The 14,248-nt window shown below is 35.2% G+C and overlaps 7 protein-coding genes across 7 annotated transcripts; 5 read left to right on the top strand and 2 right to left on the bottom strand.

Annotated features, from left to right (window-relative positions):
* Positions 1-506: 506 nt before the first annotated feature.
* RO3G_02794 (ornithine carbamoyltransferase) lies at positions 507-1,647 on the top strand (the record flags this gene model as incomplete). Its single annotated transcript, XM_067657385.1, has 3 exons — positions 507-738; positions 794-927; positions 988-1,647. The coding sequence occupies 3 exons, from the start codon at positions 507-509 to the stop codon at positions 1,645-1,647; spliced, it is 1,026 nt and encodes a 341-aa protein (XP_067513486.1).
* A 48-nt stretch (positions 1,648-1,695) lies between these two features.
* Positions 1,696-2,846, bottom strand: RO3G_02793 (uncharacterized protein; the record flags this gene model as incomplete). Its single annotated transcript, XM_067657384.1, has 5 exons — positions 1,696-2,277; positions 2,337-2,495; positions 2,560-2,645; positions 2,715-2,774; positions 2,840-2,846. The coding sequence occupies 5 exons, from the start codon at positions 2,844-2,846 to the stop codon at positions 1,696-1,698; spliced, it is 894 nt and encodes a 297-aa protein (XP_067513485.1).
* Positions 2,847-5,006: 2,160 nt separating this feature from the next.
* Positions 5,007-8,509, top strand: RO3G_02792 (uncharacterized protein; the record flags this gene model as incomplete). The annotated part of the gene is made up of 7 exons (XM_067657383.1): positions 5,007-5,012; positions 5,073-5,291; positions 5,391-5,564; positions 5,630-7,732; positions 7,790-8,090; positions 8,175-8,266; positions 8,333-8,509. 7 exons carry the CDS (start codon positions 5,007-5,009, stop codon positions 8,507-8,509), a joined length of 3,072 nt encoding a protein of 1,023 aa, XP_067513484.1.
* A 574-nt stretch (positions 8,510-9,083) lies between these two features.
* On the top strand, positions 9,084-9,461 carry RO3G_02791 (60S ribosomal protein L23; the record flags this gene model as incomplete). Its single annotated transcript, XM_067657382.1, has 1 exon — positions 9,084-9,461. One exon carries the CDS (start codon positions 9,084-9,086, stop codon positions 9,459-9,461), a length of 378 nt encoding a protein of 125 aa, XP_067513483.1.
* A 127-nt stretch (positions 9,462-9,588) lies between these two features.
* RO3G_02790 (uncharacterized protein) lies at positions 9,589-10,790 on the top strand (the record flags this gene model as incomplete). Its single annotated transcript, XM_067657381.1, has 6 exons — positions 9,589-9,629; positions 9,686-9,815; positions 9,865-9,982; positions 10,061-10,162; positions 10,217-10,565; positions 10,619-10,790. 6 exons carry the CDS (start codon positions 9,589-9,591, stop codon positions 10,788-10,790), a joined length of 912 nt encoding a protein of 303 aa, XP_067513482.1.
* Positions 10,791-10,993: 203 nt separating this feature from the next.
* Positions 10,994-12,073, bottom strand: RO3G_02789 (uncharacterized protein; the record flags this gene model as incomplete). The annotated part of the gene is made up of 6 exons (XM_067657380.1): positions 10,994-11,062; positions 11,122-11,360; positions 11,509-11,575; positions 11,638-11,707; positions 11,772-11,847; positions 12,022-12,073. The coding sequence occupies 6 exons, from the start codon at positions 12,071-12,073 to the stop codon at positions 10,994-10,996; spliced, it is 573 nt and encodes a 190-aa protein (XP_067513481.1).
* Positions 12,074-13,092: 1,019 nt separating this feature from the next.
* On the top strand, positions 13,093-14,196 carry RO3G_02788 (uncharacterized protein; the record flags this gene model as incomplete). The annotated part of the gene is made up of 3 exons (XM_067657379.1): positions 13,093-13,116; positions 13,195-13,909; positions 13,970-14,196. The coding sequence occupies 3 exons, from the start codon at positions 13,093-13,095 to the stop codon at positions 14,194-14,196; spliced, it is 966 nt and encodes a 321-aa protein (XP_067513480.1).
* Positions 14,197-14,248: the final 52 nt, after the last annotated feature.

Below are 14,248 nucleotides of genomic sequence, written 5' to 3'. Positions count from 1 at the left end.
TATGTATGTTCTTAATGTAAAGAAGGCTTCTTGGTAGTTCTGTATTGACATTAACTATAAGTTAATTGATATGAAACAATAATCGTGAATTAGAATTTGATTCACTTAAACTGAAATTATTTTTTCTTGTGTATAATATAAATGTAATAAAGTCAATCAGCTATACTTCATTATCCCATTATACGTTATGGTTTGTAGGAAAATAGTTGAAATTGGTAGAAATAATTTTCTGCTTTTAAAATTATATAAAATTAAAAGCTCGCCCTTTGAAACAAGAGCAAAGAAAAAAAACATAAACTGTTATGATTTGGAAGTGATAGTGATATAGGCTTCATGTTGCGCCAAAGAGAAAAGTTTGTGACTCACTGTAGATAGGGGAAAATACAGAAAACCCTCTAACTCGCTCAATAGCAGAATTGTTTATCATTTATTAGCTCCGAATTAAATAAGAGCAGATTTAAAGCAGTTAGATCAATTCAAGTTTTTGTTTTCTTCCATACAAAGCCATGTCCACATTCTCTTTAAAGCCCAAGAAGCCTCATCACTTTATCTCAACAGCTGACTATACAGCCGACCAATTGCTTGACTTGGTCTATCGCGCTACACAATTCAAAGTTCAAGCAAAATCATGTCAAAAAAACATCGACCGTTCTCTTGTCGGCAAGACTATGGCTCTCATTTTCTCCAAGCGATCCACTCGTACCCGTGTCGCTACTGAATCTGCTGTAAACTATCTCGGTAAGTTTCTCTAGAAAAAAAAAAGATAGATGAGATTGAACATGACTGGATTTAGGTGGTAGTGCTATGTTCTTAGGTGGTCAAGATATTCAACTTGGCGTGAATGAATCTTTACTTGATACTGCTCGTGTTGTGAGTTCAATGGTAGATGGTATCATGGCTCGTGTTGGTGCTCATGAAGAAATTGAAGTAAGTTTCTTATTTGCCAAGTTTCTTTTTTTCTCTAGTGTGGTTTAATATTTCATTTAGACGCTCGCAAAAGAATCTAGCGTACCAGTGATTAATGCCTTGTCCGATAAATACCACCCCACACAAATCTTGGCTGACCTGATGGCTTTACATGAATATTATTGTCATAAGAAGAACAGAGTGACTGAGGAATATGCAGCACACAAACAACACCCCCGTGAAACATTATCAGGTCTAAAGGTTGCTTGGATTGGTGATGCGAATAACATCTTGCAAGAGATTTTAGTCGCTTTCCCCAAGTGCAGTATCAGTGTCACAGCTGCTTGTCCTCCTGGCTACTTTTGTGACGAAGATGTGATTGAGATTGCCAAGGCCGATGCTGCAAAAACAGGTGCTACTGTCAAGTTTACAACAAAGCCTGAAGATGCTATCAAGGATTGCGATGTCATAGTGACAGATACATGGATTAGTATGGGCCAAGAAGAAGAAAAGAAGAAACGGTTGAAAGACTTTAAGGGTTACCAAGTGACCAATGGATTGGCTACCAAGGGAGGCGCAAAGCCTGACTGGATTTTTATGCATTGCTTGCCACGTAAGCCTGAAGAGGTTGATGATGAAGTCTTTTATTCAGATCGATCCATCGTATTTCCTGAAGCTGAAAATAGAAAATGGACTATTCTTTCTGTAATTGATGCTCTATTAATTCGTGGCTCTATTTAAATTAAAAAATATATATAATATTTCAGTTGATAGTAATATAAAATAAACTTATTCTTTATTAACATAAATAACATTCAAATACTCCATTGCTGTTTTAAGGTCACCTTCGTTATAAATAATTTTTGATTGCGCTACATACAAATCAGGTCGAACAAAGAGTACTGCAGATGGGGTAGGTCCACTCAGGTATTTGGGGAAATAGGACAATAGTCCAGAGCGACTAGTGAGAGATAAAGTAGAGTCCAAGCGTTCTTCAGAATAAAAAGAAGATTGTGCATCATGCTCTTCTTGTTGTAAGACAAAGTCAGGATAATGGTTAAAGTGTACATGCCATGATGATTCAACAACTATTCGTTTTACAGGATAGGAACGAGCATATTTCCAGAAGGCGGCCATCAAATCTTTGTTGGGACTGGCTCCTGAATAGCAAGTACCAATAAAAATAACAGCAAACTTTTCGTTCTGAATCAGTGTTTCACGTAAATTCAATCGAGAAATGATACCCAATCTTTTTCCAAACTTGCGTTGACGAAGTGGTTCTGTGTCTGGTAAAAAGTAACCGGGCTTAATTAAGCCTTTGTCTGAAGTGCCTAGTATTTTGGATTCATTGGCATCTATTGTCACATATAGCTATGAAAACAACAATGTTGGTTTTCAAGATATTAAAAGGGGAGGGGGGAGTGGCTTACCTGCATAGTATTTTTGAATGCATATTCACGAATTTGAGGTATTATAAAGGCTGCCTGAAGAGCCGTTTCGCGAATGGTTTTCACAATATAACCTTCAGACAATCCTGTTTGAGTAGCACTTCCCGTTGTTTTTATTGTAGCATTGGCATGGGAATATCTCTAAGATTTGCAAAGGGATTAGCTGCTATTTTTTTTGTCCCTGTTGTTCTTTTGATCTATATACCTCAGCATGATATGAATCCAACAGCTCATCAGGATGAACAGCATAGCCGTTCAAAACATCAGATAATTTCCAAGCAAGGTTATCAGCTATAATTGTATTGTTTGTTAGGTTCCACTTCATAATACAAATAGTAGTGTACAAATATACAATCTTACCATCTTGCAAACCAAGATTCATTCCTTGTCCTCCAGCAGGTGAATGGCAGTGAGCAGCATCTACAAGTATGAGATTTTATTAGTAAGATAACAAGACAGCGATGATCAAGTTAAGATAAACATACCTCCCATCAAAAAGGCTCTTTTGTGTCTGTAGTTGTTGGCTATTCTTTCATTAATTTTGAAATAAGAAGACCAAATCAAATCTTTAGTTTCAAACTTTAAAGGAGCGGTGGCTTTGTCAATAAAAGATTGAATAAACTCCAAAGTAGGTGCTTCGTTCTTCTTTGATAGTCCATGAGTAGAGTTGTTTTGATTTGCTTCGCTGCGTTGATAAGCTTCTAGGTTTGCGAATACACGAAATACATTTTCTTTTTCTTTTTCTTTCAAACATGGATTGATGGGTACCATACCCATAAAACCTAATTAAAAGAAGGAGGTGAGCTCAAGCATGATTTATTTTTACAAATAGTTACCCAAATGTGTCACAAACATGTTCATTCTATCCCTCATATTTTTAATATTTTCGCCTTCGATGGTTAGATCAGCCAAAAAGAATTTAGTGTCAATAGCAACGCCTTCATATGTGAAATCAGGACATCCTTTTCGTACTCTAGAATGACTTCCATCCGCTCCAATGATATATCGAGACTGGACTTTGTGTTCCTGACCCGTCTTTTTGTCAAGGACGACGGAAATCACCTTTTCATCGTCTTGTGTGTATGAAATCAGTTCATTTTCCCAATGAACCCGGCAACTTGTAGACTTTTCAAGATGGTCTGTCAATATATATTCCGTTCTACTTTGCATCACAGCTGTCATATGTGGAAATAGTGTATCACCTAAAGCATCTATTTTTCCAATCTGTGCGTATAACAGAATAAATAAATTAAAATAAAAGAAAGAGAAATAGACTTACAACAGAACCTTTACGAAAAACACGAATACCGCTTGATATAAACCCATCAGCAAGAAATTCACCTGCTAAACCTTTCCCTTCAAGGATTTCCATTGTACGAGAAGTAACAAGAAGGGCTCGACTTTGATCTGTTGGTCCTGTTTTGGGATCAAGACAGTAAACAGAGTGACCACGAAGTGCCATAAGATATGTAAAGTAAAGGCCAACGGGACCTGCACCACTAACGAGAACATCAACTTGCGTTATTTCTGACATTTTAATTATGAAAATAATTTATTGTATTCAATAATGCATAAAAGAGTATGGCTATTTATACAAAGGAAGAAACGGCGAATAAAAACCTGACGGAAAAATTCGTTTTTGAAGATCCATGACTCAATTTTTTTTAACTTTCCGCAATGCTAAGCATAAAGCCACCCTTCCGAATTTGAACGAATTTCTGTATTTTTAAAGAGAACTAACAAAAGTACCTCACTATTTACTCTTAGCCTTTCATCTTTCTTTACGATCTGTTTTATAAATCGATTAAAGGTTAATCAAAGTAGCATTGGAGAGGTTTTTTTTTTTTTTTTTTTTTTTTTTTTTTTTTCGCATAAAACATTGTTTTCATAAAATTGAATGCATAAAGATTTGGCAGAATAAAAGATGTTTACGTGCCGTTGTTAAAATTAGAAAAGGCTTTTCACATACATTCCTTTTATGTCATTTTTTTTTCTTTAGGAATAACAGATATGATTATTATTGTTCGAGTATACAACCATAAATAATGGATCCTTATGAATCTACTAATAAAATAAACAGATTCTTATTCGTTTATTTTTTTTTCACTCTTATCATTTTACTTAAAAAGCTAATCTCACTGTAATATTATATACAAATTGTTAATGCTCTTTTTCTCTTTGGATCATGCGGGGAAAAAGGAAGGGTGATCCTTCACGTTCTATAGTGTAACACATATATTCATATTCATTCTAATCGTTGCTTGCCAATCAACTAAAGATGATAAGGAAGTTTAAAATGAAAGGCTGATTAAACCTATACATATGTCAGTTAGAGGAGGAAGAAAAAATACCTGAGATGATGAATTATGCCAACCTCTTTTCTGCGCTGACAATAACCGGTCTTTCAAACCACTTCCGATCAGTGCAATAAGGTTTCAGAACTTCTTATCCAACGAATTTGCTCGCGTGGTACGCATTCACGTATCGCAGTGGACAGCTCCATAAACTTTGACACAGTCACGCTTTTAATCTTTCAACTGCCTATTTGAGTAACCTATTTTTTATTTTGAGAATCATTTCAAAGAAGAAGCTTTTTCTCTCTCTCTCTCTCTTTAAATATATATAATTTTCGTATTCTATTATTAAAAACTAATGAAGGTGAAAAAAGAAGAAAAAAAAAAAAAAGAATAAAAGTGCTCAATCTTGAAGAAACAATAGTTTGGCAAGCAAATCCAAAGCCAGCAATTCACAGAATGGAGTCCTTATTATTTGGATTATAAGGGCTTAAAAAAGTTTATAAGCTCATTGTTAAACGCACCAGCAGATAGTTTAAAGGCACTAGGACTTCCACCTATTGACGATGAAGAGGACCGTGCTAAATTACTTCAATCACAAAAGGCAGCCTTTTTTTTTAAGCTTGAACGTGAACTTGAAAAGGTACAATAATACATAAGAAAGTGTGTGTTTCTTTGGAAAACCTTTTTGAAAAAAGAAAGAAAAAAAATTAAGCAGGCTTCCTTTCTTTCATTGTTATAGATCAACTCATTCTATCTTCAAAAAGAAAATGAATTAAAAGTACGACTAAGAACGCTTGTCGATAAAAAGAAAGTATTACAATCAGATATCCGACGTCTTAAGCACGCTTCTACTTTATTTAAATCTATTCAAGAAGCCTTCACTCAATTTGAACAAGAATTAACTAAAATTCAAGTAAGAAAGAGAAAAGATTATTTTTTTTATTTAAAAAGTTCTTACATGCAGTGTCTGTTTTTTAGAAATATGTTGAGTTAAACAATGAAGGTTTTCGAAAGATCTTAAAGAAATGGGATAAACGATCAAAATCATCCACCAAAGAACTTTATCTTTCACGTCAAATTGATATTCAACCCTGCTTCAACACACAAGTCTTGTGTGAATTATCAGATTTGGCATCTGCAAACCGTATTGAGTTAACCAACATTCAAGAAGGGATTGCTATCAGCCCGACATCCTGGGGACAAGAGGAGGTGAATAACGCAAATCTGGGTGGAGGAACGGGCGCTGTGGATGAGATAGATGATGTTGAACTGGAGCTTGTTAAAGCTGTTTCCAGTGGACAAACCTCTCTAGTAAGAGAAATAGTAGATCGCATTACTCAAAACCCTACACCAGAAGATCAAGGAAGAATCACACGAGTATTTTGGCACGCATGCTCAGAGGCATCCAAGGAAATCACAGACATGCTGATTAATACCAATTTGGTCAACTTTGGGTATGTCGATGACATTATCGAAAGATCATGTTTGCATGTTGTTGCTATGAATGGTCGATTGAATCTGTTAGAGACTTGCATTGAGCACAATGCTAACGTGGAAGGAACAGATGCTTACGGAAGGACAGCTCTCCACTATGCGACAATGAACGGGTTTGCGGACTGCGTCAAATTCTTGATTACTCGACATACTGATATTGAACGCAGGGATCATGATGGCTTCAGCCCGCTCATTTATGCCATTATGAATGGACACACCACTTGTGTTGATATTCTTATCCAAGCCAAAGTCAATATTGAACCTAGGCATCCTGGAGATCATATTCCTTTATCACTTGCCTGTCATTTTGGTCATACTGACATTGCGCTCATGTTATACAATCAAGGCGCAAAAAATTTGCCCAATGCAGAATCTCTTTATCCACTGCATCTTGCTGCTCGCCAAGGACATGCTGAACTGTGCCGAGTACTTTCACAAAATGCTCAAGACATTGACACACCTGACAAATATAACACATGGACACCACTCTTCTGGGCTGCAAATGATGGGCATGTTGAATGTGTGCGTATTCTGATCGAAGCGGGCTGTAAAGTGAATGCAAAGGATGAAAATGGAAAGACAGCACTTTATTATGCAGCATGGGAGGGTCATATGGATTGCGTTCAGCTCTTGATTGATGCTGGTTGTGAAATAGAATCGATTCAAGAAAAAGTAGTCTCATCGCCCGACGTGACTGAGACAGATGGTGAGCTGGACGTCATTCCTTCCTTGTCTTTACCTCCACCTATCATTCCCTTTCGTATTTATGGTCACAGTTACTTGGATAAAAAATATCAAATACAAATCAGCCTTCGTCAGCCCCCCATTCGTCTCTATGACAACTCTCAAATTTCCTCCCTTAGACTCATTATTTCTTCTAAACCCGATACTGGCATGATCCCTCACAGTGTTATTTTGCCCTTAGTAGACGATCGCGACGTGTTTAACTTCCAAGTAGACAAACTAGATGACTTCTTGCTCGAGTTTGATATCCTTGCTACCTTTGGTTCTAAAGTCCTGGGACGTGCTGTTGCCCTGCCTCATTCCTTTTCTAGCGCTGATTTCAATATGACTGAAGGTCATTGCACGATTCCCTTATTGGATGGGCACTTGAAAGTGATTGGAGAACTTTCTTATGACTATTCGGTCATCAAACCTTTTAGAGGTGTTCAACTCGAGATTGGTGGAAGAATTGAGACCTACTGGAAGTCTACAAACACTATCTTACCTGCAGATGCCCAACCGACGACAGTCATCACAAATGAGGCCTCTGCCGTTTCTTCTACCGTACCTTCTTTTATCACAGCCTCATCTTTATCAGGTGACTACATCTTGGTTGTTGTGCAGCTTACAAAGGACTTGGTACCTGTTGTGTTTGCAAACTGGATGGTACCATTTGAAGGTTTGGATCTTGCTGTTTCCGATTTGACCTTTCAACAATTTCTTCACATCGGAGAAAAGCTCCTGAAGGATCAAACATATGTATCTGCAACAGATAACGATGTGTGCCCAATCACTGGAAATAGTTTAATGATTCAAAAATTGAGCAACTATCAGCAATTTTTATCTTTAGATCAGGTCTTTGAGGTATGTAAATCAAAAAAAAAAGAGCACCAGACGGATATGATTTAAACATATGCATAGAAGCTTCCTTTAACTATGGGTTTCCACCTTGAATTAAAATATCCTTCACCAAGTGACAGGATGCTTTATTCATTCTCAAACATTTGTGGACGAAATACATTTGTAGACACTACACTTCAATGTATTTATAGCCATGTACGTTCACTTCCTCTTAATACAGCAAGTCGAAGTCTATTCTTTTCTTCATATAACCCTGCTATTTGTATGGTTGTCAACTGGAAGCAACCAAACTGTAAGTGGATTCTTTTTCTTTTTATAGCTGTATTAGGGCCTAATTTATCTTTAGACGCCGTGTTTTTTGGTACATATTGCGGGCTCAATGTGCACCGTGGAATTAAACGTAAAAACTCAGGGGATGACAGTGAGATAAAAAATAATCTGGTAGAACAAGACATAAGATGCTCTTCCCTAAAAGAAGCTGTGAAATTTTCCAAACAAAACAATTTACTGGGTGTCATCTGTGGTGCACAAACACTGGTAATAAAAGAAAATGAAACAAAAAGGATAATCAGAAAACACAACTAACTTTTAATTCACTCATAGGTGCAAGTTCCTTCATTAATAAAGACTGTCAAGGAAAGCGGTCTTCTTATTGTAACAGCAGGACAGGTGAACTCAGATGTTAAATACCGTCAAATACAAGAGAGATGTGGTGTAGACGCCATGATCATTAATCAAGTCGTTCACTTTAATACCTCAATGGCTGGTGCCGGATTTTAAAAATAAAGTATTTTTGCATATCATTATTCCGGATCGGATTAAATTTGTATCGGAAATGGAATGTATACAATCGTAATTGTATGTTGTGAATGTGTGTGCATTGCGCCATGATCAATGTGAAAAGGGAATCTGTTATTATCTTCCCTCTCTCTTTCCTTATTTCTGTAGAAAATGCCTAAGGGTAATGTATCATCGTTTTTTTTTGAATTATGTTGGGGAAAGTGGAGTATGTGCGTGGAAGTGTGTGTATGTGCAGCAACATGAATTAATCAATGGATGGATGGATAAATCAACTGGGATGAATCAACTTAGACAAGTCAACTTTCACCGGCACTATCAACTGCATATACAACAAAGCGATAAAGGGATGGATGGATCATATAAGATTAAATATAATTTAACAGAATAAAAATGACTATTCAATAACAAAATGATTCAGTAACGAATGAGATAGTTCAAAAGGAGAAAAGGCGGAGAGATGGGGAGGATTGTGAACAAGAGAAATGTTATACCTGTCTAGTTCTGTTGATTGTTAACACTCTTCATAGTTAGCGTTTCCGGAACCAAGTACCGTATGACTCTCGGTTTGCCCGTTGGTGCCGTCATGAACTGTGCTGACAACTCTGGTGCCAAGAACTTGTACGTCATTGCTGTCCGTAACATTAAGGGTCGTTTGAACAGACTTCCTGCTGCTGGTTGTGGTGACATGGTTGTTGCTACCGTCAAGAAGGGTAAGCCTGAATTAAGAAAGAAGGTCTTAGCCGCTGTTGTTGTTCGTCAACGCAAGGCCTGGCGCCGTAGAGACGGTGTTTTCCTCTACTTTGAAGATAACGCCGGTGTTATTGTTAATCCCAAGGGTGAAATGAAGGGTTCCGCCATCACTGGTCCCGTTGCCAAGGAATGTGCTGATTTGTGGCCTCGTATTGCCTCTGCCTCTGGTACAGTTGTCTAAATGGATTTAAATAAACCACCTACACACATACTATAATACAGCAAAACAAGCAAAAAATTATTTTGCCTTAAAAAATGTTTTTTTTTTGTTATTTTTATTTTTTTTTTTTCCCTTTTTTATGAATGACATGCAAGAATCTAGATCGGATTATTTAAAAGAGTTGCAAAAGTAAATGAGATAAAAGAATGTTTTAATCTTTTTATTTAATTCTTTTCTTATTGCAGAAATGTGGAACAAGCTGTGTCAATCAATTTGAACCTGTTTCAATATCAAGAAGAATATAGACAAAAAGTTGAACCGATACAACATGATCTCCACCCAAAAGCACTTGAATCTGAATTGCAAAATATTAAAGTAATAAATGTTTACATTCAATCTTATTTTTAATAACGATTTTTTTCAGGACAATTTTGAGATCTTGCAACAAAATTATGTAAATGTGAAGGCGAAAGAAAGAATTTTGCAATCTTTATTTGATGATCCACACGTCAAAATAAGTGTCGAAGAAATTATCCAGACAGGTAACAGAAAATTCAAGGTATACAACCAAAGTGCCAAAGAGAAGCTAACTTTTACACACACACACACAAAAAAAATAGAAAGTAAAAAGAACCAACTGAAAAAGACAGTAGACGACTATGTTTTAGAAACTGAGACGCTTCAAGAAGATATTTACAATATAGTACATGCAATCGAACAATGTAAATCATTTTATTTTTGTTGAAATCTTTAATTAAGCATTTATACGCGTACAGTTAGACGAGGTTTACTAAGTCGAGCTGAAGATGCCAATAAAATATTAGCTGATATCGAGGGCATGGAGAAAGAAGTGGATAGAATAGAGACATTTGTGTCCAACCAAAGTACATTTACAATAGAAGAAGCAAGCGAATTAGCAGCAAAGCAAGAAAACGAACTGACAGCACTGGCAAGTCAGATGGAAGAGAGAAAGGAAGCTATTGAAGAGCAAATGTATGCAATAGAGGACTTAGAGGAAGAAGTGAATAACTTGAGTGAAGAAAGCCAGCGTGCAGAAGATAAAGCGAATAGATTGTTAAAGTTAAATGCAAAAAGAAATCCAATTATAGAAAGTGAATACAAAACGTAAACGCATACCTATCTTTCTTTTAGCTTCATGTGTTGAACTATTTCAATAGGCTCAAGAAAGCTATGGAAGCATGTAAACAAATGTCAGGCATTGAAAAGATAGAATATGAATCAAATACAGCTATACACATCATTTTTGCAAAGCCTATTACGACTATTCTTCATGTTTATCTTGATGAATCTGAAAACCATATATCAAATGCGAGTGTAATGAACATCTAACCAAGCAAATTCTATGCACATTCTAACCTCATGTTCCCTCTTTCTATTCATAGTTGTCTGGTACACAAGTTCCAATAAAAGACTTGATAAAACTAACAAGCAAAATGATACTTGAAGAAGGGATTAATAGAATAACAACGGAAACATTGGCAAGGTTAAAGGATAGTATTGCGTATATTAAGTAAATTTTAAAATAAAGGACATCAGCAACATCCACCTTGCATTTCATCCGCAAGTGCGCTTTGTGTTTGACCTAATCGAATACCAGAAGTCTATATCATAAAAGGTATAAATGTACTATAAAGCAAAGTCTTTTCTATATCTACTCTACCTCATTTGGAGAAAATACCCCAGCTTTGATTTTATCATAGACATCTTCTGCTGTCTTTACGAATACTTCTTCAACATTTTCAGCTGATTTGGCTGATGTCTCAATAAAAAGCGGGATGCTGTTGTCTCGAGCAAATTTTTCTCCTTCTTCTCTTGTTACTTGTCTAGAGCGGGTCTCCATGTCACATTTATTTCCGACCAAAACAATAGTCGTGTGAGGATTAGCGTGCTTTCTAACATCTAAAAAGCCATTTTAATAAAAGAAACATACACAATTACGGTTTACCTGCTAGCCAAGTCGAAGCATGTTCAAATGTCTCCCTTCTTGAAATATCATACACTTTGTTTTTTGCTTTAATAAAAACTATATGGTTTGTATCGTTCTTACCTATTAACGCACCAGCTGCTCCTCTATAATAACTTTGCGTAATGCTTCGGAAACTTTCTTGACCAGCCTATTTTGTGAACAGATGAATATGAATCCTTATGATAACTATCATTTATTATTGTTTTTTACAGTGTCCCATATTTGTAACTTGATTTGTTTTCCGTCCGTTAATGTAATAAACCTTGAACCAAATTCAACACTAATAAAATTATGTAGCTATATTTTACTGTTCTATGCATAATTTTTACTTTATTGTCTCTTACCCAATAGTTAACTCACGTCCAGCGTAAAATCTTTTATCAGTAAATTGAAGTAATAAACAAGACTGAGCACTGTAGACTGAATAAAAACTTATGTTAAATGTTAATGTGATTTCCTTTACCTTTCCAACACCTAATGGAATACTTCATTAGCACTGTTTGGCATTGCATTCAAGTTCGTTTACCTGAATCTCCGACAATAATATACTTTTATTTGGGAAGAATGAAAGGAATTGAGTTGGTATCAGTTTACTTAGCAGCAAAGAGATATTGTTTACCTTAATAATATAGTTATATGTAGACATTATAATATAAAAAGAAAATAAAAATAAAAGAGGAGATAAAAGGGGAAAAGCAAAAACAAACAAGAAAAATGATGGGCCAATGAAAACATGTGATCATGTAGAAAGGGGAATAAATATAAAAACACTTTTGAGCAATCATAACAAATTTGTTGAGCTTTTCTCATTACTGTTCTCTGCAAGTGTGACACGATTGTTATGCATCCGTTTAATAAAGCATTAAGCCGTACACAGATCCGTATTTAGTCAGTTTATCATATAGTAAAATTAGTCGACCATAAATAACAACAGTCAATTCATTATGCTTTCTTTTTCTTTATATGACGAAAAAAGCAGAAGAAACTCAGTTGAATAGGCCTAAGTCGATCATAAAACTAGATGTTGGAGGCGGCATCTTTCATACCTATTATGAAACCTTATTCCCATCAAGATACTTTAGAATGCTGTTAAATAATATGAAACGAGTAAGAGAGATGCGCGTCGATAATACATACATCTTTATAGACCGAAGCAAAGATTTATTCAAATATGTACTTCAATTCCTTAGATTGAAAAAGCTAAATATCTCTAGCAAGGATCAAGACTTTCTTCTCGCCTTGGACGAAGAAGCCACATTTTATCAAATAAAAGAGTTACAAGATCTAGTACGAAGTAAAATAGACACATCAAACCCTTTTATCAGTAATTTTCTTTACAAAAACAACATCCATTTCTGTGCTATTTTTACTAACAATATCATTATTAGTATCTTTATATTAATTATAATCATAATATAAAATCAAGTCTGATTTATCAGTATCATATATCTTCTTTCAAAATAATTAAATTCTGAAGGTTGTGCATGTTTATATCGACAAGTTAAAGCTGTCTCTTATAATTTACTGACAACATAAGCATCACATACTATCAATCAGCCTGTATTTATTATCATCAGTATTAGTTGGGATAAATTAAATTGCTTAAAGAAAAAAATAGGGTTTATTTCCTTTTTCCTTCTTTTTATTTAGCGACACTTATAAAGCATGGGAGTTAATCAAAGTCATCAAGTAAAAATAACAAAATCGATGAAAAATTGTAATAAAAAAATGAAGAAAGAAGAGAACTTTGAAACATTTCAAATACAGTTAAGCTCTAAACTTACACACCATGCTTCTGACCCTCAAAGAAAACACGAAAGGAATAAAAGTGTTAATGATATAGAAACTTTATGCATCTCTCAGAAAGTAGCCGATGATGTCAAACGTACGCATAGTTCTCAAAGCAACGACCAGATTGAGACTGTGCATATGAATAATGCTTGTGAAGGTTATCAACCCTATGCTGCTTCTGAATTAAATAAAAAAGAGTTGACAAAAAGCCATATTCATACTTCCAATGAATCCTGTAAACAAATAGAAGAAACAAGAAAAGAAGACACATTACAGCCCTTTGATGATGAAAACGGTAGTGCTAAAAACAAAGAGCAGCAGCTGATTGAGAACTTATGGTTTGAAGACATAGATAATAGTGGAAATTCACTTATAAGGCTGAATGTCGGCGGAATGTCTTATTGCACTCAAAAAAGCACTTTGGAGACATCATCTTTCTTTGAAGCATTAATTAAAACCAAAGAAAAGATTATTGTTAATTCAAAAGGAAAACAAGAAATATTTATCAACAGAAATGGGAAAATGTTTGAGTACGTTTTCCAATATTTTATAACCGGAAAAACCGATTTTTTGCCAAATGATTTATCCATTCTTTCTTGTCTGAAAGAAGAAGCGAGATTTTATCAGTTGGAAAGTTTGCGTAGAACAATCAATCAAAGAATTCTTATTGAATCCACCAGAGACAGCGACGGTAAAAAAAGAATTTATCAGATTTTATCAATGGAACAGTTTAAAGCGCTATCCACAATAGACTCATGCCATAAAAATAAACAGACAGCAGACACGATTTCTAAGAAGTTTGAACTTCTTACATTTTTAAACACTCAAGATCCTTATTGGGTTTGCTCAAGAGATATATTAAAGCATTCAACACCAAATCATTGCGGAAAAGCATGCAAGAAATTTTTCAATCCTGATTACCATGGATGGCAGTTTAAAGATGAAACAAAGGTTGTAATTGCCACTATAGAAGAATAAACATGTTTACAGTTTCTATATCTTGCTTAAGAAAATAAATGCACAATAAAAT

This window comes from Rhizopus delemar, genomic scaffold (genome assembly GCF_000149305.1).
Source record: "Rhizopus delemar RA 99-880 supercont3.2 genomic scaffold, whole genome shotgun sequence".
NCBI lineage: Eukaryota > Fungi > Mucoromycota > Mucoromycetes > Mucorales > Rhizopodaceae > Rhizopus > Rhizopus delemar.
The sequence above is the reverse complement of the archived record's forward strand: the minus strand, read 5'-3'. Positions and strand labels throughout refer to the sequence as shown.